The 26,552-nt window shown below is 41.9% G+C and overlaps 1 protein-coding gene across 2 annotated transcripts in view; it reads right to left on the minus strand.

Annotated features, from left to right (window-relative positions):
* Window positions 1-26,552, minus strand: part of jmjd1c.S (jumonji domain containing 1C S homeolog) — a 228,765-nt gene that overhangs the window by 135,289 nt on the left and 66,924 nt on the right. For both annotated transcript variants that reach the window (XM_018227327.2, XM_018227326.2), the window contains exon 2: window positions 8,100-8,264. In XM_018227327.2, the coding sequence (XP_018082816.1) occupies window positions 8,100-8,264 (165 nt within the window). The remainder of the gene's footprint in view (window positions 1-8,099; window positions 8,265-26,552) is intronic.

The raw sequence follows: 26,552 nt of genomic DNA on the forward strand, positions 1-26,552 counted from the left end.
GTAATTTGGAAGGTTAAACAGAGATGGAGCAGTGGCAGGTCATGCTGTGGCTCAGATCTATGGCTTTTCATTTCACTCTAAAACTACCAGGGTTCCACTGGTATAAAGAGAAAATTAGACTTTGGAATAATTTGAAGAAAAAGGGGGACCTTGATAGGTCATGACACCCAAGACTTGATTTTTCAGGCAGAGCATCAGGGATCAAATTAATAACTTACTGGAAAGCTATGGGAATGGCTCCAAGTAGACCTACCCCAAGAAGACTGGCTTCTTCAGTATCCAACAGCTATTGTCCTTTCCTATAATATAATTTTGGGAAGGCTTGACCTGGCAAACAAGAGTGCTAGAGGATCTCCCGGTGGGCCCAAACCATATTGGGGACAATTCTCAGGGGGCCTATAACATTTAAATTTTTGTGAGATCCCATGAAGCTCCTCATAACTGACTTCAGTCTCCAAAAGCTATTGGCCTTCCCCATGACACATTCTGAGGAAAGATAAAACTGGCATGTAAGAGTACTAGAGGATCTCGCGGTGGGCCCAAACCCAAGTGGAGACAATTCCCAGGAGGTATAAAGCCTATAACATCTTTAATTTTTACTAGAGGGGAACCTGGATATCAGCTACTCTTTTTGGCTCTAGGAGGTCTGGTCAGACACTTCTGTGGGGATACAGGGTACGCTACTTTGAGTAAAACGCTTACTACTCTTAACAGTGAAAGAACCTTAAACATTTTAAAGCAATGTCTTCCAAAAGCAGACCAACGAAAAAACCTTAAACATTCTAAAGCAATGTCTTCCAAAAGCAGACCAACGAAAAAAACCTTAAACATTCTAAAGGAATGTCTTCCAAAGGCAGACCATGAAAGAACCTTAAACAACATTCTAAAGGAATATCTTCCAAAGGCAGACCAATGCTTTAGGCTAGGATATCCCACAGTTCCGCCTGCAGGTAAAGCAGATGGCTACTGTATCACCAGCCATGCACTTGGATGGCCAAGTCCTTATCTGTTTATTCACAGCCCAAATGATCACAACTACAGGAGGTCAAGAACAGCTGAGGCTTCTCTATGCCATGTACGCATTTACAAGGTACATCAAGAGATGCCATTTTCAATATTTTCAGATACACTACAATCTGATTACAGGACAGTTTGTGGAACCCAATTTCTGAGTTGACATACAAGCCTAGAGGGCAGGCAGGTGCCTGTGCTACATATAAGCCTTTGCAAGTGTATGAAGTTCAGGACTGTAGAGCTAAAGTTCAAGGCTGGTGGTCAAAAAGGTACCATAAATAAGACATAGACATATATACTAAATGTGTTTGACAACTGTCCTTTTTATCCAGATCCAGTGTCGGACTGGCCTACTGGGATACCAGGAAAAGTCCCGGTGGGCCCAGGTGTCAGTGGGACCTCATGCTGCTAAACATTTGGCCTATTACATGGTCATTCCCTATTTCTATAAGAACAAAGAGGCTAAATAGATGAAATAATAGATTATAGTATGTAAAGAAGAGACTAGGAGAATAGAGGTTGAGTGAGGAGATGAAGAATAATAATACTGAAAGTGGGCCCCTTCTCTAAAATTAATTGGTGGGCCCCTGCTCAAAGGTTTTTGGGTGGGCCCCTGGTGTCACAGTCCGACACTGTCCAGATCAAAGCCTTATAATAAAGTGAATAAAGGGGGTATTGGAAAGTGGGTGGGGCTACTGACAAAGCAGGGCAGGGTCAAACTGTTTTAGGTGGATTGGGAATATTAACAGGACCACGACTGGCAATCTTTGGGTTCTGGCAAGTGCCAAAGGGGCTGCTGTAAGGTCCAAAAGACTCTATTTAGTGGGCTGGTGGAGGATTATTTGGGCTACTGTGTACTTGAAATCCCTATTTTGACTCCCAGTCTAGTCCTGCAGTAGACACCTCCAACGCTACTGTTCTTTAATTTTCTTAGGAGGGGTAATGCAAACAGGGTATAATATTAAGGGCATGTCAAAGATGGCGGCTGGAGGACAAGGTTCTAAATACATACAGAACCTATGGGAACCATACTGTGCATTCATATGAAGGCCTTGAAGTATCGCAACACAATGGAACTGCAGCACGAAAAGAACAGAATTGCGTTTGAGAAATTATGAGCTGAAAATGCACTTGTTATATCATGCTTCCCAATAGAGAAGGGCGGCGTGAAACGCGTCTCATGAGAAATTCACATCTGCCGCTTTCTTATCTCTGCAAACAAATCTACAGGCTCCAAACAGGGATCTCGGTAATTGAGCTGCCAAGCGGCTGCTTCCTAATGAACAAATGTACTAAGGGGCTCAATAAGAAAGCGGCAATTAGTATTTTGTCCCCGTTGCTCATTTCCATTCGCTCTTTGCCTTCCTTGTCAAGTCGCACCGCATCTTGCTCTTTTCCATTATCCCGGGCTCTTGTGGGGGTGAAAATGTACAGCCTGTTCTTAGCCGATATTTTATGAAAGAGCCATTAAACTCGGTCCTCGGGGGAATTTTTATATTGCGAGCGGCGCTTGCTGGCGAATACTGAGCAGCTAGCAAATGAATGCGAGTCAGAGAGACGAGTTAGCTGGGCTAACCTCAACCTCGCTCTAGAAGGCCATCTGCATTCATCAAATTCATAGTTTCATTGCGCGTTAGCAGACAGGCGCATATTATCCAACCCAACGTAACCGAGCATTAGCCATATCGAATATAGAGGGGAAAAACACAAATGCCATTTCCCGGAGTAATGCCAGAAACCCAGACTGCATATACAGGTATGGGATCCACTATCCGGAAACCCGTTATCCACAAAGCTCAGAATTAGGGAAAGGCTGTCTCCCATGGATGCCCTTATAATCAAATAATCCATTTTTTTTTTTTTAAATAATTTCCTTTTTCTCTGTAATAATAAAACAGTAGCTTGTACCTGATCCCAACTAGGGATGTAGCGAACTGTTCGCCGGCGAACTTGTTCGCGCGAACTTCGACCGTTCGCGTCCACCGAATGTTCGCGAACGTCGCGCGACGTTCGCATTTTGAGTTCGCGTTCGATTCGAATACAAATCGTTCGACCATTCGAATTCCTTCGACCGCTAAAAATCGAACGATTTCCATTCGTTCGAACGATTGTAAGCATTCGATCGAATGAAAAGCATTCGATCGAATGCTTCGATCGTTCGATTCGAATGAAAATCGTTCGATCGAACGATTAAAATCCTTCGATCGTTCGAATCGAACGATTTTAGCGGGTGTTCGAAGTTCGCGAACACCAAATCGGCAGTTCGCTACATCCCTAATCCCAACTAAGATATAATTAATCTTTATTGGAAGCAAAACCAGCCTATTGGGTTTATGTAGGGGCCAATTCACTAAGGGTCGAATATCGAGGGTTAATTAACCCTCGATATTCGCCTAGGAATTAAAAATATCGTAGTCGAAGGATTTAGCGCAGCTAGTTCGATCGAACGATCGAAGGATAATTCCTTCGATCGAACTATAAAATCCTTCGAATCGAACGATTCGAAGGATTTTAATTCAACGATCGAAGGAATATCCTTCGATCAAAAAAAGTTAGCCAAGCCTATGGGGACCTTCCCCATAGGCTAACATTGACTTCGGTAGCTTTTAGATGGCGAACTAAGGGGTCGAAGTTTTTTTTAAAGAGACAGTACTTCGACTATCGAATGGTCGAACGATTTTTACTACGAATCCTTCGATTCAAAGTCGTAGTCGAAGGTCGAAGTAGCCCAAAAAAAGCTTTGAAATTCGAAGTTTTTTACCTTCGAATCCTTCACTCGAAGTTAGTGAATCGGCCCCTTAATGTTTACATGATTTTCTAGTAGACTTAAAGGGGTTGTTCACATACAGAGAGTGATTTGAGTTATTTAGCTTTTTATTCAGCAGCTCCTCAATTTGCATTATAAACAATCTGGTTGCTACTGGCCAAGTTACCTCAGCAACCATGCATTGTTTTGAATAAGAGACTGGAATACGATTAGGAGAGGAACTTACTAGAAAGATGAGCAATAATAATTAGCAACAACAATAACTATGTAGCTTTAAAGAGAATTCACTTCTTAGATGGGGTCAGCGACGCCCATTTGAAAGCTGGAAAAATTCAGGAAAAAAAAACGCAAATTATTATTAGGGATGCACCGAATCCAGGATTCGGCCTTTTTCAGGAGGATTCGGATTCGACCGAATTCTTCTGCCCGGCCATACCGAATACTAATTTGCATATGCAAATTAGGGGCGGGAGGAATATCTTGTGACTTTTTGTCACAAACCAATGAAGTAAAAAATGTTTTCCCCTTCCCACCCCTAATTTGCATATGCAAATTCGGATTTGGTTCGGTATTCGGCTGAATCTTTCGCAAAGGATTTGGGGGTTCGGCTGAATCCAAAATAGTGCATTCTGTGCATCCCTAATTATTATCAAACCATACAAAATAAACAATGAAAATCAAAGGAAATTTTGCTTAGAATTGGATGTTCTATTACATACTAAAAGTTTAATCGAAGGCGAACCATCCCTTTAAGGTATGAAGCTCCAAATTACGGAAAGATCTGTCATCCAGAAAACCCCAGGTCCCAAGCATTCTGGATAATAGGTCCCATACTCGTGTAGACAAAGATTAGGAGGTGGGTATTGAGTTTATTTTCCTTATAGACCTATTATCTATTGTTTCCTGTACCCAGGGCCCTATTTATCATACAGGCACCCGAGGGCCCATGCTTAGGGGGGCAGCTTTAGGGGGATGGTATGGTAAATACAATTTGTGGAGGGGGATATCAAACCACCTGATAATTGGAGCTCAATCTTATGGTTAGGGAGGAGGTAACTAGAGGATCTATATACAGCCCTGGGCAAGCGACCGAAATACAGCCCCGCCTGTCCCTTTAAAAAATAAACGTACATAGGCTGATGGGGTACGGGCTCTCTCCAACTGATTTATATAACATTACTGATACCTGCATGGACAGCTTTCCTTGATTACATTTTCCACCCATACACACTAAAGGGGCTGAACAGAAACCAAAGCTGGAACTGCCTGTCTAGTAACCATAGCAACCAACCGGCAGTTCGTTTTAACCCACAGCGCAGTTAAACGAGTGGGCCCGTGGCACAACATTCATAGCAGACATTACTGACAATTAAAGATAATTAGATCTCAAACTTCGGCCGATGCAGACGACTGTAAGAAGAGCAGATGTTTTTTTTTGCTGCGGGGAGTCAGAAAAGGGGAAAACTAATATGGAAACACAGGAGGGGGAGGTTAAATATAGAATAGAGGGGATGAAATCCTCCCCTTCAACTACATTTATCACTCTCCCTTATCCCTTCTTATCTCCCCAATTCTAATCACCTACTCCCTCTACTACATATTATTATTATTTTATTAACATGTATTTATATAGCGCCAACATATTGCGTAGCACTGTATATACATATAAACCGTATGTAGGGAGCACACGTGCCAGTTCCTTGCTCTTGGTACAGGTATAGGATTCCCTTATCCGGAAACCCGATATCCAGAAAGCTCCGAATTACGGATCTCCCATAGACTCCATTTTATCCAAATGATCCAAATTTTTAAAAATGATTTCCTTTTTCTGTGTAATAATAAAACAGTAGCTTGTCCTTGATCCCAACTAAGATATAATTAATCCTTATTGGGAGCAAAACCAGCCTATTGGGTTTATTTAATTCTTAAATGAATTTCTATTAGACTTAAGGCATGAAGACACAAATTATGGAAAGATCCGTTATTCTGGTCGCCAAACGAGCGGATCTTTGAGTCTATGGCCAGCTTAACACAAGATAACAGTTGCCTGGTAGATCTAAGAACAGCACTCAATAGTAAAATCCAGGTCCCACTGAGACATATTCAGTTACAATGAGTAGGAGAAACAACAGCCTATCAGAAAGCAGTTCCATCTTAAAGTGCTGGCTCTTTCTGAAAGCACATGACCAGGCAAAATTACCTGAGATGGCGCCAATATTACAAGAAAAGAAAAAAATACACTTGTTTTGTAAGGCATTAAATGTTATATTGCAGAGTGAATTATTTGCAGTGTAATTAAGGAATAAAAACGACATAATAAAAATCATGACAGAATCCCTTTAAGCATATAATTAGGGATCCAACAGAAAACTGCTGCCCTCTGCTATGTGACAGAGATCAACGTAGAGTTAAACTTATTCCCAAAGCTGCCCGGCGGCATACAGAATGTTCTGCCAGCGCCCACAGAGTTAAATAACTGGCAGCATTAGCAGAGTATCGCTTTCTTCCTGCGCCCAATTAGTGATGGGAAAGGAGACTTGTAGACTGTTCATTACTGGAATAGAGGAGATCTAAAAGCAAAATGTGCTCCTTTGGGCTTATTGTTTGGCAGTAAATGTGGTAGATTTGTCATGACACATGGGGAAGGGGTAGGTGGGTCTCGCAGCTAGAGAATGCCCGGCTGTCTGCTAAGAGGCGAGAAGGGAGCTTCAGCATTCCCACCATCCTTAGCAAAGGAAAAACAATAACCAATAAGAGATTTACAGACTATTATAGGGAACAGTTCTCAAGTCAAAATTGTTGCACCAATAGGCCCCACAATGTTAGTCCTGATACCAACAAAAAGTCAAAAACAATATCTGGAAGGCAAACTATCCCACAGCCATATGCTGATATTCTACATCATCCAGGACCCTCAAGGCACAGAAAGGGGATGATCTATCAAGCAAAGGTATAGAGATATGGTTATTCCTACAATGAATGCGCCAGTGCCACACCAAGTAGAACACCAAACGATAAAGCAAAAACATTTGGCACCCCCAAGTGCACCAAGCCTTTCCTTCTTCTTTAAGGCAGGGAATAAAAATGCAGCAAGGTAGGTGCAAATTAACAATAAAAATACAGATATTCAAATACTGAATCCAGATTTCATGTGCAATGCTCTCTTGATTGCGAGATTTCATAAGCAGCATTTTGACTGGCACTGCTTAACGCAAGCTTTCATGAGCAGTGTTCTTTATTAAAGGAGAAGGAAAGGCATTTTCTACTAAGTTAGGCTATCCCAATCATACTCCAAACTGTCCTGTTTTTTGCGGGACAGTTCTGATTTTGACAGCTCAACCCACAGTCCCGGATTGTTACTGAAATGTCCCGACTTTCTCTTTGATCTCCTGCACTGAACAGCCAGAAAAAAGATACAACGTTTCTAAAATGTAATTGGCTTTTGGCAGAGAGCCCAGAATACACGGCAGGTGCACTTAGATACTTTTGAAACAATTTAAGATCAGCAAAGAAACAATTGTAACAATTTAAGATAAGCAGGTCTCTTGGGGAAACTGTGAGTTGCAACTTAAAGGGCAATTCACCTTCATTAGCAAAACAGTAATAACATAAAAACCACAGAAATATGTTCAAACTTTCAAAAATCGCCACATTTTGTAACGAACATGGTAATTAGGGGGTGTGGCCACAAAAAATGGGCGCGCTCTGAGGGGCAAGTCTTTTTGCCCCTCTTTCTATTGCCCAAGTGATTATTTCTACTGACCCGACACCCAGGGCTGGTGCTCCTATCAGCAAAAAACTGCACCAGCACGGGGTTATTCCGGTGCCGTTTTCTCCTGATAGGAGCACTGGCCCGGGTGTCAGGTAAGTAGATACAATCACTTAGGGGTGCCTAACTTTTGGCACCCCCAAGTAAAAATGCCCTTTCTTCTCCTTTAAAACTCATGTTGTAAGCAGGGAACAAAATAAATGGTTCAATATAAAAAAAAATATTCAGGTATGGGACCTCTTATTCAGAATGCTCGGGACCAGGGGCTTTCTGGATAACGGATCTTTCTGTAATTTGGCTCTTCAGTCTACTAGAAAATCATGTAAACATTAAATAAACCCAATATGGTTATTAGCAACCAATAAGGATTAATTATATCTTAGTTGGGATCAAGTACAAGCTACTGGTTTATTATTACAAAAATTTGGATTATTTGGATAAAATGGAGTCTATGGGGGAAGGCCTTTCCATAATTCTGAGCTTTCTAGATAACGGGTTTCCAGATAACAGATCCCATACCTGTATATAAAAAACCTGTAAGCTTCTTACCAATGCAGGCCACTGGATGTGCTTGCCCTTTGATCCCTGAGACTGGCCGGGGTCTTTTCGCTTAGCCCAGACCAGCTGGTACTCCACAAAAAAGGCTGTAAAATCTTCATATACTTTCATCCACTCTCGTTTATCCCATTCCAGGTCATCAAATTCCACATACACCTGATAAAGAAAGGAAGAATACACAGGCATTAATACAAGGGATTTAGGTACATAGTATGATCAGAAAACTTGGACTAATTTTATCGACCTGAAAACTCGAATTCGATTTGAATTCGGCCAACACTCGATTCGAGTTTTTTCTCTGTGGGTTCTATTGGGCGTTTTCATATCCCCAAGATCCCTTCTTCCTTTTGAGTTACATCCCTGTAGCCTCATACAGTGCAATGAAAATCGACTCTGAAAAAAACTCGATTTTCAGGAAGGCTACAAACATCTTCAAATTGGTCACTTGACGTCTCCCATTGACTTATACATCAATTCGGCAGGTTTTTGGTGGCAAATAGTCTAAATCAAATTCTTAAAGGACCAGAGTATGATAAATCTCGAACATCTAATTTCTTTTAAAAAAAATTGAATCGAGTTTGGATGATTCCCTAGTCGAATTTGATAGCTTTGACCATAAAAAATTTCAAATTAGAATTTTCAATTCGACCCTTAATAAATCTGCCTCTTATTGCTATCGCTACATTTTATTACTCGTCTTTCTGTTCAGGCCTCTCCTATTCATATTCCGGCCTCTTATTTAAATCAATGCACGGTTGCTAGGGGGAATTAGACCCTAACAACCAGACTGCAAAAATTAATAAATGGAGAGCTGCTAAATAACTCAAAAACCATAAATGATAAAAAATGAAAACCAATTGCAAAGTGTTTCGGAATATCACTCTCTACATCAGGGATCTCCCACCTTTTGTACCCGTGAGCAACATTCAGAAGGAGTTGGGGAGCAACGCTAGCATAAAAAATGTTCTTGGGGTGCCAAATAAGGGCACTGATTGGCTGTTTGGTAGCCCCTATGTGGATTGTCAACCTACATTGAGGCTCTGTTCGGCAATGCACCTGGTTTTTATGCAACGAAAACTTGCCTCCAAGCCTGGAATTCAAAAAAACTGTATATACTTGAGTATAAGCCGAGTTTTTCAGCCCCCAAAATATGCTGAAAAACTCTACCTCGGCTTATACTTGGGACGGCTTATACTCGGGTATATATACGGAAATCACCTGCTTTGAGGCCACTGGGAGCAACATCCAAGGGGTTTAGGAGCAACATGATGGTCACGAGCTACTGGTTGGAGACCACTGCTCTACATCATAAGAAAAATTTATTTAAAGGTGAACAACCCATTTAAAGGGTAAATCATTTATTTCATGAGATAATATTAAAGTAGTAAAGAAAAAACAACAGGGAATGGCCGAGAGAAATCTACAGCATTAGAAGTAGGTTTCCTTTGGTATCATTTGTCTATAGCAAGGAGACTGAACACATTCGCTAGAGTCGAAGAGACAGGCCAAATGTCCCTCTGGGCACTGGCACTCAGAATAGCTGCTCTAAATATACAGTGTTTGCAAATCTCAGCTGTGAAGCTCTGCAGCAGAATGAAATACAAGCACTGAACCTCAATTATCACTGTAGTGTTACAAAGACAAACAAGCACATTTGCACAGCGCTAAAGGTACCAAAAGTTGGGCAGATGCAGCAGTGGGTATAAAGGAGATTTACTGCTTTAGGATTATAGAAGAACAGAAATATGGTGGTAAAAACAGCAACAGACCAATCTACATTGTCTACAACCCCTATATACGTCCACTTTGGTCACCCACAAACAGTCATTAAATTGTTTGGGCAATGGAAGGTGCAGCTACTACTGATAATGTCTATCACAAATGCCAGTGTTGGGATTTGATTGGTCCATAAGTATTAAGAGCCGTCTTTATTCTAGGTGAACCCCACCGCCCCCCACAAAATCTGAACTGGTGTCTAGGAAGCCATTGGTTGCACCCATATATAATAAACATTCTAAAACTGATATATGACAAATCTCCTCTTGTTTAGGGCGACTAATCTCCCCGAACTGCCTTCCCCTGTCTTTTCCGAAGTCGCCCGAAGTTTCCTCATGACGCAACTTCGGAAAATTAAGTGCTCCAACTGCCATCCTGCCGGCGACTCACATTCTAGCCGGCGGGAACGCAGTTTAGGGAGATTAGTCGCCCCGAAAGAAGAGGAGATTTGTCTCCAGGCGACTAATCTCCCTGAATCTGAGCGTGTCTCTGCCCTTAATATATTATAGAATGGCCAATGCTAAGCAACTTTTCAATTGGCCTTCGTTTTTTTCTTCTTCATCGTTTTTGAATTATTTGTCTCCTCTTCTGACTTTCCAGCTATCAAATGGGGACCACTGACCCCATCTAATAAAACAAATGTTCTGAAATTGTAATTGCTACTTTCTAATACTTTGTTTTCTAGTCAGGCCTCTACTAATCATATTACAGTCTCTTATTTAAATCAATGCATGGTTGCTAGGGTAATTAGGACCCTACCAACCAGATGGCAAACATTGCAAACTGGAGAGCTGCTGAATAAAAAGAGAAATAACTCAAAAAACACAATAAATTAAAAAAAAAAAAACAATTGAAAATGGTCTCAGAATATCGCTCTCTACATCATATTAAAAGTTAATTTAAAGGATAACTAAACCCTAAAAATTAATAGGGCTAAAAATGCCATATTTTATATACTGAACTTATTGGACGAGGCTAAAGTTTCAGCTTGTCAATAGCAGCAATGATCCAGGACTTCAAACTTGTCACAGAGGGTCACCATCTTGGAAAGTGTCTGTGACACTCACATGCTCAGTGGGCTCTGATTGGCTGTTGAGAAGCTAAGCTTAGGGCTCGTCACTAATTATCCAGCAGAAAATGAGCTTCCCTGGCTGTAATATAAGCTGATGCTACAGGTTTGCTGATTATTAAATTCTGATGCTAATTGCACTGGTTTCTGTGCTGCCATGTAGTAATTATCTGTATTAATTACTAATCAGCCTTATATTGTGACATTTCTATTCTATGTGTACTGTATATTGTGAGTGGGTCCCTAAGCTCAGTAAGTGACAGCAGCACAGAGCATGTGCAGTGAATCAGCAGAAAAGAAGATGGGGAGCTACTGGGGCATCTTTGGAGACACAGATCTTTACTGCTAAAGGGCTGTGGTTGCCTTGGGCTGGTACAGAAGCACAAAACATAGTGTACAACTTTTCTAGCTGCTTCTTTAGTTAGGCTTTCCTTGTACTTTAAAGGTGAACAGCCCCTTTAACAATACATTTAAACGGCTCTAAAAATACTAACAGCAGCACCGATACACCATCATTGCCCGAGCACGTTCATGTCTGGTTTGCTACATCAGTCTGACGTGGTAAAAAATAAATACAAAAAACTATTCTGATTTAAACAAAACAATGCAATAAAAACACAGACACTTTAGTGTCGCATTCCCTTCAGTGTGGCAGCTATTTTTTTTTTTCCTTGTCTGAATTTCTATTTTTATGACCATCTGTCTGCCTGTCAACAAACAAAATGACAACTGTCACTCGCATACTCTAAATGGCATTGGAAGTGAACATTTAATCCACAAAGATACGGCTCGGCTATTTGGCCGGTGGCCCAGCTGTGCTCCGAAGAAGCCCCCCCCCCCCCCCAGCAGGACCAAATGGCAATTTATCTCACACCTAAATGAGAAGTGTGCAGAGGGGATTGGGTTATTTTTTGGATAACCTTCAAAAATATTTGTGGTGGGATTTACGCCTATAACAAATTATGGTAATATTACCAAATTAAAAGCAATCAAATTATGGAGATGACACAGCGGTATTTATGGGATTTAGGAAGAGCTATGCCATGAAAAGAAAACTCCAGCAATACCCGATCACGTGCCATAATCTCTAATTGCTAGTTACGTTATACAATCTTGATGATGGGTTGCCCCAAGGAGGTGGTTCCCACACTGTAGTGATATCCGATGTGGAGGAGCCTGATTTAATGGCAGATAGAGAGTCATCTTGAAGGCCAGTGAGGGTGAAAACTGGGGAGAATTTCTATTTGTTCTCCTTGGTGAACCTGAGAGCCCAGTTTGAAGTCTAGTTAGGGTGAGATTTGGGGTTTATGTGTATTTGCTCTCCTAGATGTTCATTAAACTATAACTTGGGGTCACCAAACTTTTTTTTTTTATTTCCCCATGAGCAACATTCAGATGTAAAAAGAGTTGGGGAGCACATAAGCATAGATGATGCTCCTAGGTGATGGCAAATAAGAGCTGGGATTGGCCATTTGAGGAAAACGAGTTGGGGAGCAACAGCTAAGGGGTTGGGGAGCAACAGCTAAGGAGGGTTGGCGAGCAACATCTAAGGGGTTGAGGAGCAACATCTAAGGGGTTGAGGAGCAACATCTAAGGGGTTGAGGAGCAACATCTAAGGGGTTGAGGAGCAACATCTAAGGGGTTGAGGAGCAACATCTAAGGGGTTGAGGAGCAACATCTAAGGGGTTGGGGAGCAACATCTTAAGGGTTGGGGAGCAACATCTTAAGGGTTGGGGAGCAACATCTTAAGGGTTGGGGAGCAACATCTTAAGGGTTGGGGAGCAACATCTTAAGGGTTGGGGAGCAACATCTTAAGGGTTGGGGAGCAACATCTTAAGGGTTGGGGAGCAACATCTTAAGGGTTGGGGAGCAACATCTTAAGGGTTGGGGAGCAACATTTTAAGGGTTGGGGAGCAACATCTTACATCTAAGCGGTTGGGGAGAAACATCTAAGGGGTTGGGGAGCAACATCTAAGGGTTTGGGGCGCAACATCTAAGGGGTTGGGGAGAAACATCTAAGGAGTTGGGGAGCAACATCTATGGGGTTGGTTTGGGGAGCAACATCTAAGGGGTTGGGGAGCAACATCTAAGGGGTTGGGGAGCAACATCTAAGGGGTTGGGGAGCAACATGTTGCTCACGAGCCATTGGTTTGGAGATCACTGCTATCAGAAAGTCTGATGTTCTTCTTTATCTCTAACCTTGGGGTTCTACCTCCAAAAGAGGCTCTAACAGAAGAAGCCAGACAAAATGACTGCTTTAAGGCATGATGCAATTCTCATCAAGTCAGGTCACAATATGGAAGAAGAAGAAGCCTGCTTAACAATTCAAGGTCATTCATGCACTGTCCCTTAAACCTGCTGTCAGAGGAGTTAAATAATGTCTGTTCCAGCAGATTACCCCGAGCTCCATCAATCAAATGTGAGTGTTATGTGATGGCTTGTTCAAAGACTGCCCTTCAGTTTAGCTGTTAAGAACACGCCTGTTCAACTGAGGCCATACAGTCAACTCAGCACTTCTAAGGGTTTGCTGAGCATATCCCTTCCATTAGAATTCAGTCAGCAAAAATGGGCTTTTAATATAATTATCTAAGATCCTTTGGTTCTCTAGTATTTTCTTTAGACCAGAGGAATCCATCTGCAGAGATGTTTACGCTTTCACAAAACCACTTTTTCCGAGCCTTGACACCTGACATGGAGGTGTTATTTGGCAGTTTCACCCAAGGAGACTAGATCACCTGCTCTTGGGGTTAGTCTCAGACATACATTGTTGAGGTTATTTAAGGACACTGGATTAGAAGCTCTGATTTGAGACAACAAACCTGTCTGTTGAGCTTGTTAACACATGGGCAACATTGCGCTTCATGAAAACTCTTCCTTGTTGATATTTACACTGTCACATTACTCTCTTTTCCAACTCCTGACAATGACACGGGGTAGAAATACCTGTTAGTCTAGTTCTCTTGAGTGATTGCTTCTGCATATTTCCCAACACTGGCAACTGGAAAATTAGGAAATTGTGGGAGACGCCATCAATCCATGCCCAGTTACAGCCAGACATTGGCCAACTCAAACTACTTTCCAATGAACTCAATTCTTCTCTTGTCCATAAATCTGTTCCGTCGCTCTAAATTAGAACTCACTGTAGGCATGCGGATTCTAAAAGCTCAATAAGAGGGTAGGATGTTTGATTCTACAATATTGTTACCCCACTGCCTGCCGGAAGGCAAAAATAGTTCAAGACCTAAAAAACATCAGGAAGTAACACAAGGCCATTTAGTCCAATATATTACACTTACAGGTATAGGACTTGTTATCCAAAATGCTCCTGAGCCTGGGGTTTTCCAGATCACAGATCTTTCCGTAATTTGAATCTTCATACCTTAAAGGTGGCCATACACGGGCAGATAAAGCTGCTGATATCGGTCGTTTGGACCAATTTGACAGCTTATCTGCCCGTGTATGGGGGCTTTCGACGGGTCTTCCCGATCGATATCTGGCCACGATATCGATCGTGAAGGTTTGATTTTTAACCGACCCGTCGGAGCCCCTTGGCGCATCGTAATTCGATTGTTCGGCCAGCCGAACGATCGAATTACCCCCGATATAGCCGTGCCGTTAGTGGCATATCGGGGAAAGATCCGCTCGTCTGGCGATGTCGCCAAACGAGCGGATCTTTGAGTCTATGGCCACCTTAAGTCTACTAGAAAATTAAACATTAAATAAACCCAAAAGAACGGTTTTGCTTCCAATAAGGATTAATTATATCTTAGTTGGGATCAAGTACAAGCTACTGTTTTATTATTACACAGAAAAAGAAAATCATTTTGAAAAAGTATTGATTTATTTGATTATTTGGACAAAATGGAGTCTATGGGAGATGGACGTCTGTAATTTGGAGCTTTCTGGATAATAGGTTTACAGATAACAGATCCCATAGCTGTATATGCTTTTTTGCATATATATCCATGAAAACAATCTTAATAAACACAAATAAAAAAAAAAAAATATATATATATATATATATATACACACACATATATATATACATATATATATATATATACACATATATATATATATATATATATATATATAATTTACAATTTGTTATTGAAGCTGCACTCACTTCCCTACTGATGACTCAGCATCTCTGCTTTAAACCCAATCCCATCTGCTAATTAACTACCCAGCGTTACTGTTCATGTCCCCTCGACCTCTAAGCAGAGATGTGAGCTTCAGGCAGCTACAAAAAGAGCTCATAGCACTTGTGCAAATAGATTCAATGAGAAATTCGGATAGTTAAAGGGATACTGTCCCGGAAAAGCGTGTTTTTCTCAAAATTCATCAGTTATTAGTGCCGGTCCAGCAGAATTCTGCACTGAAATCCATTTTTCAAAAGAGCAAACCGATTTTTTTCTATTTAATTTTGAAATCTGACATGGGGCTAGACATATTGTCAGTTTCCCAGCTGCCCCCAGTCATGTGACTTGTGCTCTGATAAACTTCAGTCACTCTTTACTGCTGTACTGCAAGTTGAAGTGATATCACCCCCTCCCTTTCCCCCCAGGAGCCTAATGGGAAGGTAACCAGATAGCAGCTCCCCAACACGACAGTCCTCTACTGGGCCGCCGAACAATTAACGAGGAACGCCGAATCGGACGCCGGCGTGCCCAGATTGGACACCGACCCCTCCCTGACCCCCTCCTAGTCTTTTTGAATTAGAATTTCGAACTTTTTCAAATTTGGAATTCAACCCTTGATAAATATGCCCCTATGTGTGTTATTGACAGTGTGGCAATGTCGGAACTGGAACTGTTTCCATGGAGAGGTTACTTTTGGTCCGGCAGTCACGATCTGGCAACTTTCACCGAGAAAATCTGCCACCAACCCCACTCTTTGACCAAGCTGACATCTTATTTGACAATATGGGGCCACCCTGACCCCTCTGATAGTCGTCAACTATTAATCAATCAAAAACAAAATCTTGGGAAAATGAAAGAGCCTCTAACGCTCTATTCTGCATCAAACAGAAAATATAAATCTTACTTATTTCAATCTCATTTAAAAGATTATGGCCCTATTTCATAATTAATAACTTGCCTGCACGGAAGGCTTCCATACATCTGTTTCTGGATTTATATTCTCATGTATTGATCACTATGGAAATTCAGAGACCCGGTGACCTCCCCATCTATTGCAGGTCTTATCCGAGCCGCAGACAGCGAGACGCTCATGAATATTAATACTGAAGCAATTTCAGCTTAGATGGGCGATTTCTGATTCTTGGGACTTCAGAAATTATACATCGGGTTTCAACATATAAGAGCCTTCTCACGGCCAATGTTAAAATGAAGGGATCAAGAATTAGATTTATCTGTAGGGGGTACAAGTGGGGCAGACTGGGGTATGGGGTTCCTAACAGGTTGAGGGGCACAGAGCTAGCAATTCATTGATGATCCCCCATGCTGTTGGAATGGTACAGACCATTCTGCAATCAGTGAAAGGGCCCCACGGTCCTTCTCATACAGAGTGGGAGGTTCTGCTGTGGACCTGTGGTTCCCATTACCGTGCCCAGTGGTGCACAGGGGTGCATTTATATTCCAGTTTGATAAGATTCTTTAATATGTCACTTAGTTTATATCAAATTATCTGCTGACTTAAAGGGGAAGTAAAGTCTAAAAATAGAATAAGGCTAGAAATGCTGTATTTTGTATACTAAACATGAACTTACTGCACCACAAGCCTAATCAAACAAATGATTTATTCTTTCAAAGTTGGCCAAAGGGGGTCAACATCTTGTAACTTTGTTATACATCTTTGCAAGACCAAGACTGTGCACATGCTCAGTGTGGTCTGGGCTGCTTAGGGATTGTCATAAATTACCAAAACAGCACAAGTCAAATAATATCTGCCAGAAGCAGATACAGTAAGACTGATTAATAATCAGAATATACAGACTGTACTGGGTCCTGTGTTGTCATGTAATCTAATGTGGATTTTATAGTTTTTGAATTGTTTAATACAAACTTTCTCCAACTCTGCAGAACCAGTGGCTGAAACAAAATAATCCTCCAAATAGAATCCCAGTTTATCCGTTTAAATCTGGCTCCATGATCTTTGTCCCTGCCGCTGGAGTTGGAAACAGTAGGGGGTGTAAAGGCAAAAATAAAATCCAAAACAAATCTCTACACAGTCGCCGACTGCTCTGCAGGGAAACAAACAAAGCTGCTTGAGTTCTGCATGGCTGGGAAGTAAGGCGGGGGCTCCCCCTGCTGTTCATAAGTATGATTGTTTCCCTGCTCAGCAGTTAGGGACCGTCTGACAATTCCTATCCACAGCAGTAAATAAAGGGAGTATTTCAGGTTTCTTATAAAAACGGTACACATTTTTTAATTAAAATATATTTATTTTGGTACAGACCATTCTGCAATCAGTGAAAGGGCCCCACGGTCCTTCTCATACAGAGTGGGAGGTTCTGCTGTGGACCTGTGGTTCCCATTACCGTGCCCAGTGGTGCACAGGGGTGCATTTATATTCCAGTTTGATAAGATTCTTTAATATGTCACTTAGTTTATATCAAATTATCTGCTGACTTAAAGGGGAAGTAAAGTCTAAAAATAGAATAAGGCTAGAAATGCTGTATTTTGTATACTAAACATGAACTTACTGCACCACAAGCCTAATCAAACAAATGATTTATTCTTTCAAAGTTGGCCAAAGGGGGTCAACATCTTGTAACTTTGTTATACATCTTTGCAAGACCAAGACTGTGCACATGCTCAGTGTGGTCTGGGCTGCTTAGGGATTGTCATAAATTACCAAAACAGCACAAGTCAAATAATATCTGCCAGAAGCAGATACAGTAAGACTGATTAATAATCAGAATATACAGACTGTACTGGGTCCTGTGTTGTCATGTAATCTAATGTGGATTTTATAGTTTTTGTATTGTTTAATACAAACTTTCTCCAACTCTGCAGAACCAGTGGCTGAAACAAAATAATCCTCCAAATAGAATCCCAGTTTATCCGTTTAAATCTGGCTCCATGATCTTTGTCCCTGCCGCTGGAGTTGGAAACAGTAGGGGGTGTAAAGGCAAAAATAAAATCCAAAACAAATCTCTACACAGTCGCCGACTGCTCTGCAGGGAAACAAACAAAGCTGCTTGAGTTCTGCATGGCTGGGAAGTAAGGCGGGGGCTCCCCCTGCTGTTCATAAGTATGATTGTTTCCCTGCTCAGCAGTTAGGGACCGTCTGACAATTCCTATCCACAGCAGTAAATAAAGGGAGTATTTCAGGTTTCTTATAAAAACGGTACACATTTTTTAATTAAAATATATTGGAGATAGGTTTCTTTTCATTAAACAAAGTAAAAATGGGATTTTGTTTTTTTGCCTTTACATGCCCTTTAAAAATTTATTTTGGGACTAAAGTTTTCCTTTAATGGGATATTTACACTCCTGGTCCTCCCTGCAACCGCAGGGTCTGCTTCCTCCCTAATTACACCCCTTGCATCTGACTGCCAAGGACCGAAACAAGCAGATGGAGGTATGTTCATTAAGGCCGTATCTGTGTATAAGCATCACACGAATCCCACAAGATTTACATATTATCTAATGAGAGTGCTGTTTGTACAGAGCATTCCTTTCCCTTTATTTGCCATGAAACCGTCTGATTTTTTTTCCCCCTGGAGAGGCATCAGAGACAACTACAGAACATTTCATATAATTAGTTGTTGCTGTTCTGCAGCTGTCTGTGAAGGCTGCCCAATGGAGACAAGCAATATGGCACCACCCACTCATACATATAAAAGCAAATAGGCTTCCACGGACTCTTCCATGCACACAATGGAACATATACCCTGTTGTTAAACGTATGAGCAACGGAATACAATATCTACAGGATACACGGACGGAAGGTTCCAGGTGCTGTTTTTCCTACTAGGAGTATGAAGCTAAGATAAGAATGGAGACGATGTGAATTTAAAGGAGACATTTTGTGTAAAAAAAATTAGGGATGCCCTGAATCCAGGATTCGAATTTGCATAAGCAAATTGGGGGTGGGGAGGGAAATAGCGTGAGTTTTTGTCACAAAACAAGGAAGTAAAAAATATTTAACCCTTCCCACCCCTAATTTGCATATACAAATTAGGATTCGTTTCGGTATTCAACAGAATCTTCCGCAAAGGATTCGGGGGTTCCGTTCGGCCGAATACAAGACGGGGGATTCGGTGCATCCCTAAAAAAAATAAGAACATACCAGTGCGTTATACTCATTTAGATATAGAAGAATAGTGTTTGTCTGATTTATTGAATATTTCTGCAAAAACCCTAATAATCCCTCTTTTCCCTTCCTGCTCCCTGAATTCCCAGGCTGTGCAGGGGAGCCGGCAGCACTCAGCTCTGTAGATCCATTCAGCAGCTAGCAGGACCTGATAGGGAACTGAAGCCTGTCTTTGCTTGTGTGACTGCAGGGCTGTGATTGGCTGTCCCCTTCCCACTGTGCTTCTGGCAGGGACCGTTAAGACACGCCCACCCCTCATTTGAAACAGGAACCAGTGACATCTATAGGGAGCTCTAATAAAGGGGCTCTTTTTAAAGATAATATTAATTTTTAGCTCCATGTAAATGTAACACCATACAGTATATTACTCATAATTGCCTACAAAATTAGTTGTTTTTTTAATTTATCCTATGTGTCTCCTTTAAGAGGAAATATCCAGGCATCTCGGGGGTTAATAAGCATAATTCCTGATAGCGACACCAAAATAAAGTGGTAGAAACGAGGCAAACAGTGCTAATCTGTTCCCTGGGATCATGTAGGATCACGTTAGGATAATATATGAACAAAGCCGGCTCTGTCTAGCGGGAGTGCTCTGAGCTTTACTACGTTACCTTCTATACCTGGCAGCAGGGGTGATACATAACAAGCGCCTCTATTCACAGGCTGCCCGCGGGCACCATTATGCACTATATACTCTACTAGACGGTGGCACAGCCTTCGCGGGAAATTGAGAAACACTTGGTTTCCTACTGGCACTTCCTATTTACCCTCTGAGACTTCCCTTTTGATACTGCCGAAATTCATGTGTGCCTTGTCTCCAAACAAGGGGATGGGAATAAACTGTAAATGTTGCACAAGCACAGGGCGGGCTTTGTAGGACCCTGTTACAGTTATTAGTAGGGATGCACGGAATCCAGGATTCAGTTTGGGATTCGGCCTTTGGGGCATCCCTAGTTAGTAGCCTCCCGTCTGGTATTGAACTATAATTCCCAGCAACCCCCTCAACAGAGAAAACTAAGGCTAATCATAAGCCCACATATATAATATTATATAATGTATTACTTCATATCTCCCAACTGTTCTGTTCTTTGAGGGACAGTCCCAAATTTGACAGCTCAACCCGCAGTCCCGGATTCATACTGAAATGTCCCGACTTTCACTTTGATCTTCTACACTGAACAGCCACAGAATATGTGGCAGGTGCACTTAGATATATTTGTAAGATAAGCATGTTTATAGGAAAATCTAAATAACTTGCTGTATATATCCTACTCTTGGCCCAAGCATGGTCAGCCTTTGTGTATACCATCAATTTAAAGGTACAGTAACATCAAAAAATTATTTAAAGTAATATAAATATAATGCAGTGTTGCCCTGCACTGGTAAAACTGCTGTATTTGCTTCAGAAACCCTACTATAGTTTATATAAACAAGCTGCTGTGTAGCCGTGGGGGCAGCCATTCAAGCACAGGATACACAGTAGATAACAGATAAGTAATACTATAGTTTATATAAACAAGCTGCTGTGTAGCCATGGGGGCAGCCATTCAAGCACAGGATACACAGTAGATAACAGATAAGTAATACTATAGTTTATATAAACAAGCTGCTGTGTAGCCATGGGGGCAGCCATTCAAGCACAGGATACACAGTAGATAACAGATAAGTACTACTATAGTTTATATAAACATGCTGCTGTGTAGCCATGGGGGCAGCCATTCAAGCACAGGATACACAGTAGATAACAGATAAGTACTACTATAGTTTATATAAACAAGCTGCTGTGTAGCCATGGGGGCAGCCATTCAAGCACAGGATACACAGTAGATAACAGATAAGTACTACTATAGTTTATATAAACAAGCTGCTGTGTAGCCATGGGGGCAGCCATTCAAGCACAGGATACACAGTAGATAACAGATAAGTACTACTATAGTTTATATAAACAAGCTGCTGTGTAGCCATGGGGGCAGCCATTCAAGCACAGGATACACAGTAGATAACAGATAAGTACTACTATAGTTTATCTGTTATCCACTGTGTATCTTGTGCTTGAATAGCTGCCCCCATGGCTACACAGCAGCTTGTTTATATAAACTATAGTAGTGTTTCTAAAGCAAACAGCAGTTTTACCAGTGCAGGGCAACAGTAGATTATATTTTCATTACTTTAAAACACTTTAATTTTTTGGTGTTACTGTTCCTTTAAATGGATAACAGACACACATATATATATATATATATATATATATATATATACATACATATAGATGCTTTAAACACAGCACAGTCTATAAATGTATCAGTGCACATGGGAGCGGCCATGTTTCCCTTTACAGCACAATATGAGCACATAGACTGTACAATACGAGGTACAGAGTGCGCTGAACATTCCGGTGACTGTGGAACTCTGTCCCCCCTTCTGCACGGCAAAAACAAACACACGCATGTTCCGTGTACATTCAGTTCCATTTCCTGCTCTCGGGTCACTGATGCCACTTTTGCCTGGCAACCGACCCGAGCCTGCAACATCGGGCCTGGGCTCTGCGGTTGCTAAGCAACTGGAGACCCGTAATGCTGCAGTCGTATTGAAATGGCACAGCGGGGAGATGGGATTAACTGTGCTGGAAATACGGTGTTGTGTAGAAACAAGGAAAGAGCAGAAATAATTCCTTCCGGGCAGTCAGAGAGAGAGAGGGACAAGAGGGGGGTTGGACAAGGTCCCCCAATTTTAAAAAAGGCATCTGTCAAAAATCTGTGTGCAACAACTAACATGTTCAGGGCCCGGGGCCACATTATCATGAATTTGCTCCAGACTCACATACAGTAGAACCCCCATTTTAAGTTTTTCAGGGGACCAGAAAAAAAATCCAGGAAAATGTCAAATCAGGGAAATCTATTATTTTGGGACCACAAAACAACAATGTAAAATGAAGGAAAACCTAAAACCAGGGGATGTAAAATTGAGGTATTACTGGGTGCACGTGCCAGGAATCTTGTACAAGAAGGCACCTCTCTTGCCTAAAACCATCCTCTGTATCTGCCATTACTTCAATTGCTTTATGCAGAGATTTATGGATGACCCTCTCTCACGACTTTGTTAAACTGGTCACCAGGAATCACAGGCTCCATACTACTAAGTTAATTAGGTCCTCCAGTTATTGACCTGTTGGTCACTTGGTCCCCTGGTCAAAGGACCATGCCAACTAGAACAACCAAGTCACCGATCCACACCCAATCATACTGAAACCTCTCTAATGATCTACCCATGCACGGCCACGCATGCCCACCCTTCCTTTGGGCCCACAAATCACTTTTATACCTCTTAAGACCTCCTGCAGTACCACCAATAACCCACTGAAAGCAGCCCTGTTGGACATGGACCACTCATTTGGCAAAATGGCAGGTCTAAAGGTGGCCATAGATGCACAGATAATATTGTATGAAACTAATTTTCGTACGATATTCAGTGTGTGCATGGTGGGAAAATTGTCGATCGATATCGGCAGAAGACTTGAATATCAGTCGGCTCATTGATCGGTGGGGGGGAAAATTTTGATCTGGTGCCTTTGAAGGGACCCAAACATCGGCCATTGTTAGTGCTGAATCGTCAGATACAGGTAGAATGTATATCTGACGATTCAGCTCTACACGTGTGTATTGAAACGAACAATCTTCCTTGGAAATATCTTTTTCAAGAAAGATCGTAATTGTTACGTCTATGGCCACCTTATAAAGCCAAACCAGACTTTTTTTTTTTTCTGACCACAATCCTGCACCATTATATGGAGAGGACCACATAGATGGACATTTGCGGTCTTCATCTTTCCACATTACTGGACTAGGCTGTTTGGGGTCCACCAAGGGACATCAATCAAGGTTCCACCACTAATCAGTCACAAACCCACCATGTACCTCCTCTTGAGGCCACCGCTACTCCAGGCTTGTGCAGGTGGTTGGATTTCTCCAGATGGCTTGCAAGCCAAGTCAATATCTTGGTGAATGACTACCAGACATTGACATTCTTGAGGCCCCATACACAAGCCAATAAGCTGCTGACCACAAGTGACCGAGCCGGCGCCCAGCAAATGGCCAGGACTAGACTTCCATATCAAAGCTGAATTAAATATAAATGTTCCTGGGGCCATTGTAGAAGGATTCTAAGGGAAGCAAAAAGAGAAAGGACTTTTAGATGACATTTGGAGCCTCACATGTGGGATAGTTACGTTATGAATTTCTGGCTTGGGAGCGATTAAAACTGGGGGAATTCTTAGATGTGGTTGCTAAGCAACAGACACCCTGTCAGTTCTCCATTTGTAGCCCCACAACAGATGTCGGCAATGGAGGAGAATAATAATAATAATAGGCCTGATTCTGTAAGTGTTGAACAGCAGGCGCAGGAAGGGAACTTGTCGAAAGACACATTTGCATTGTGGAAATAGGGCAGACAACAATCCGTGATCTCCCTCTCAGCTGCTGTTGTCAATTGCAGTTAAACAGACGCCGGGTGCTACACCCATGCCCCCCCCCCCGTCCTCAGAAAAGCCCTTTCACTTGTTAAGTACAGTATATGACGTATAGTGAGAGATGTCCATGCACTTTAGCCAAGTCACGCTATTCTCTAGCCTTTGTGTAACGCCCGACCCACAACAATGGCTTGTTTGTTCCTGTGGCAACAGATCTGCCTCCCTGACCCTCTGGTGGCACGTGATTGGGCGGGAGGGTGAGGCCATGCGCATAAAACAGCCAATCACCCTTGGCTACTGCCGATAGGGATGCACCGAATCCGCTATTTGGGATTCAGCCGAATCCCCGAATCCTTTGTGGAAGATTCAGCCGAATACCGAACCAAATCTTAATTTGCATATGCAAATTAGAGGCAGGAAAGGAAAAAGTGGGAAAAGAATACTTTACTTCCTTGTTTGAGACAAAAAGCCTTCCCACACCTAATTTACATATGCAAATTAGGATTTGGATGCGGTTCGTTCAGCCAAATCCGAATCCTGCAGAAAAAGGCAGTATCCTGGATTCGGGGCATCCCTACAAATATCTAGTTTCTGCACTGAATAAATCTACTATTTAATTGTTGATACAAAGACAGAAGTGCTTGTAGCGGCCCTGCTCAAAGTGGGGTACCAAAGGGCAGAAGGCAGTTGTCAATAATGATGCACCGAATCCAGGATTTGGCTGAACCGATTCCTAATTTGCATAAGCAAATTAGGGGCAGGGAGGGAAATCGCATGACTTTTTGTCACAAAACATGGAAATAAAAACTGTTTTCCCCTTTCCACTCCTAATTTGCATATGCAAATTCAGATTCGGTTCTGTATTCGGTCGAATCTTTTGCGAAGGATTCGGCCGAATCCAAAATAGTGGATGCGGTGCATCCCTAGTTGGCAATGACTATATTATAATTAGGCAACATAGTTGCCCAATCCATAGCCTTTCAGTTATCCAGAACTCCGGACCTGGGGCTTCTCCAGATAACAGATCTTTCTGTAATTTGGATCTTCATACCTTAAGTCTACTAGAAATTCATGTAAATATTAAATAAACCCAATAGGCTGGTTTTGCCTCCAATAAGGATTAATTATATCTTAGTTGGGATCAAGTACAAGCTACTGTTTTATCATTACACGGAAAAAGGGAATCATTTTTAAAAATATGGATTATTTTATTTTAATGGAATCTATGAGAGACTGCCTTTCCATAATTCGGAACTAATTGGATCATACCTGTGTTTTACCTAATAAACAACAAACACACACGGTGCTTCCAGCCTCCCTATAATGCAATTTAAGGCTGTTTATCTGATGAGAGGTCTCCCTATAGCACTTAGGCAGAACCGCTCCATGAAGTGCTGTGTGATTTATCGCTGTCGTTGTAAATATGTTTTATTTTTCCCCGGGTTTGCACTGAAAATGAAGCTGCCAAACGGAATGGCCATTAGCTCATAAATCTCGCCGGCATTTCTGCGCTTTGGCAACAGTCTTTTAGACGTAGGCTTTTAATCGTTATAATGCATTAACAGTATTGGAGTGGTCCCTGCAGCGGCCATCTCATCCAAATATGCAACAGAAAAACCATGGCAACAAAACAAATGCGGCTAAGGCCATTAACAGCCGAAAATACACAGCAGTAATTGTATCCGGAACGTTTTCCCTGTAACTTTCCTGAATAAATGTACATGCAGTGAGCATTGTGCTGTACTTGTTATTAACCAATGCATCTGTGATATTCAGTGCAAAGCTACCAGTTATACACAGTCAGAACTGGCATGATACAACCGTCTGCATAGCTATAACCATCCAACCGGGGCTCTTGGAGTTACAATTACTATGATAGGCTAAAAGAACAATACTGCACATTATACTTTAGGGTTCTGTATCATTCCAAGACCACCACAGCCCTTTAGCAGCGAAGACCTGTGCCCCAAAGATGCCCCCAGTAGCTCCCTATCATTTTGTATATATAAAATATAAAAAGTAACAATGCAAAGTCTATTTGGTAATTAAACCATACTTACACTGCATGGCAGCATAGAAACCAGTGCATTCTGCATCAGAATTAATCAGCTGTCAGATGAATATAATGTGCTACCAATATGTGGCTGGCCACCCGACCTCCCACCACCCGTGCCCGCCCGAGACTAACTTCTGAGTTCCTTTTATAGACCCGCACGGCCGATGATGTCACAAAAGGGGCGGGGTTAGCAGGTGCAGCGTCTATAAAAGAAGAACCCAGAAGTCAGAAGCTGCCATTTGACGGTGGCGGGCAGGGAGAGCAGGAGAAGAGCTCAACCCGCACCTGATTGCCACCCGCAGAGAAGAGTGCGAAGGTCGGCCCCAACCAGCCCGAACCGCATGGGCACATCATTTCTGATGGCCCCTTAGCTTCTCAGCAGCCGCCCAGAGCACACTGAGCATGTGCAGTGCCGCTGAGTTGGTACAGTAAGTTCGCTATATAAAATACAGCCTTTCCAGCCAGAATATTTTATAGGCTACACTTGTCCTTTAATCATGTGGTCAAAATATTTTCACTAACATCTTGTATTAAAGTATGGGATCCGTTATCCGGAAAGAACTCCGTATTACGGAAAGGCAGTCTCCCATAGACTCCATTTTATCCAAATAATCCAAATTTTAAAAAATGATTTCCTTTTTCTCTGTAATAATAAAACAGTCGCTTGTACTTGATCCCAACTAAGATATAATTAATCCTTATTGGAGGCAAAACCAGCCTATTGGGTTTATTTCATGTTTACATGATTTTCTAGTAGGCTTAAGGTATGAAGATTACGGAAAGATCTGCTATCTG

This window comes from Xenopus laevis, chromosome 7S (assembly GCF_017654675.1).
Source record: "Xenopus laevis strain J_2021 chromosome 7S, Xenopus_laevis_v10.1, whole genome shotgun sequence".
Classification (NCBI taxonomy): Eukaryota; Metazoa; Chordata; class Amphibia; order Anura; family Pipidae; genus Xenopus; species Xenopus laevis.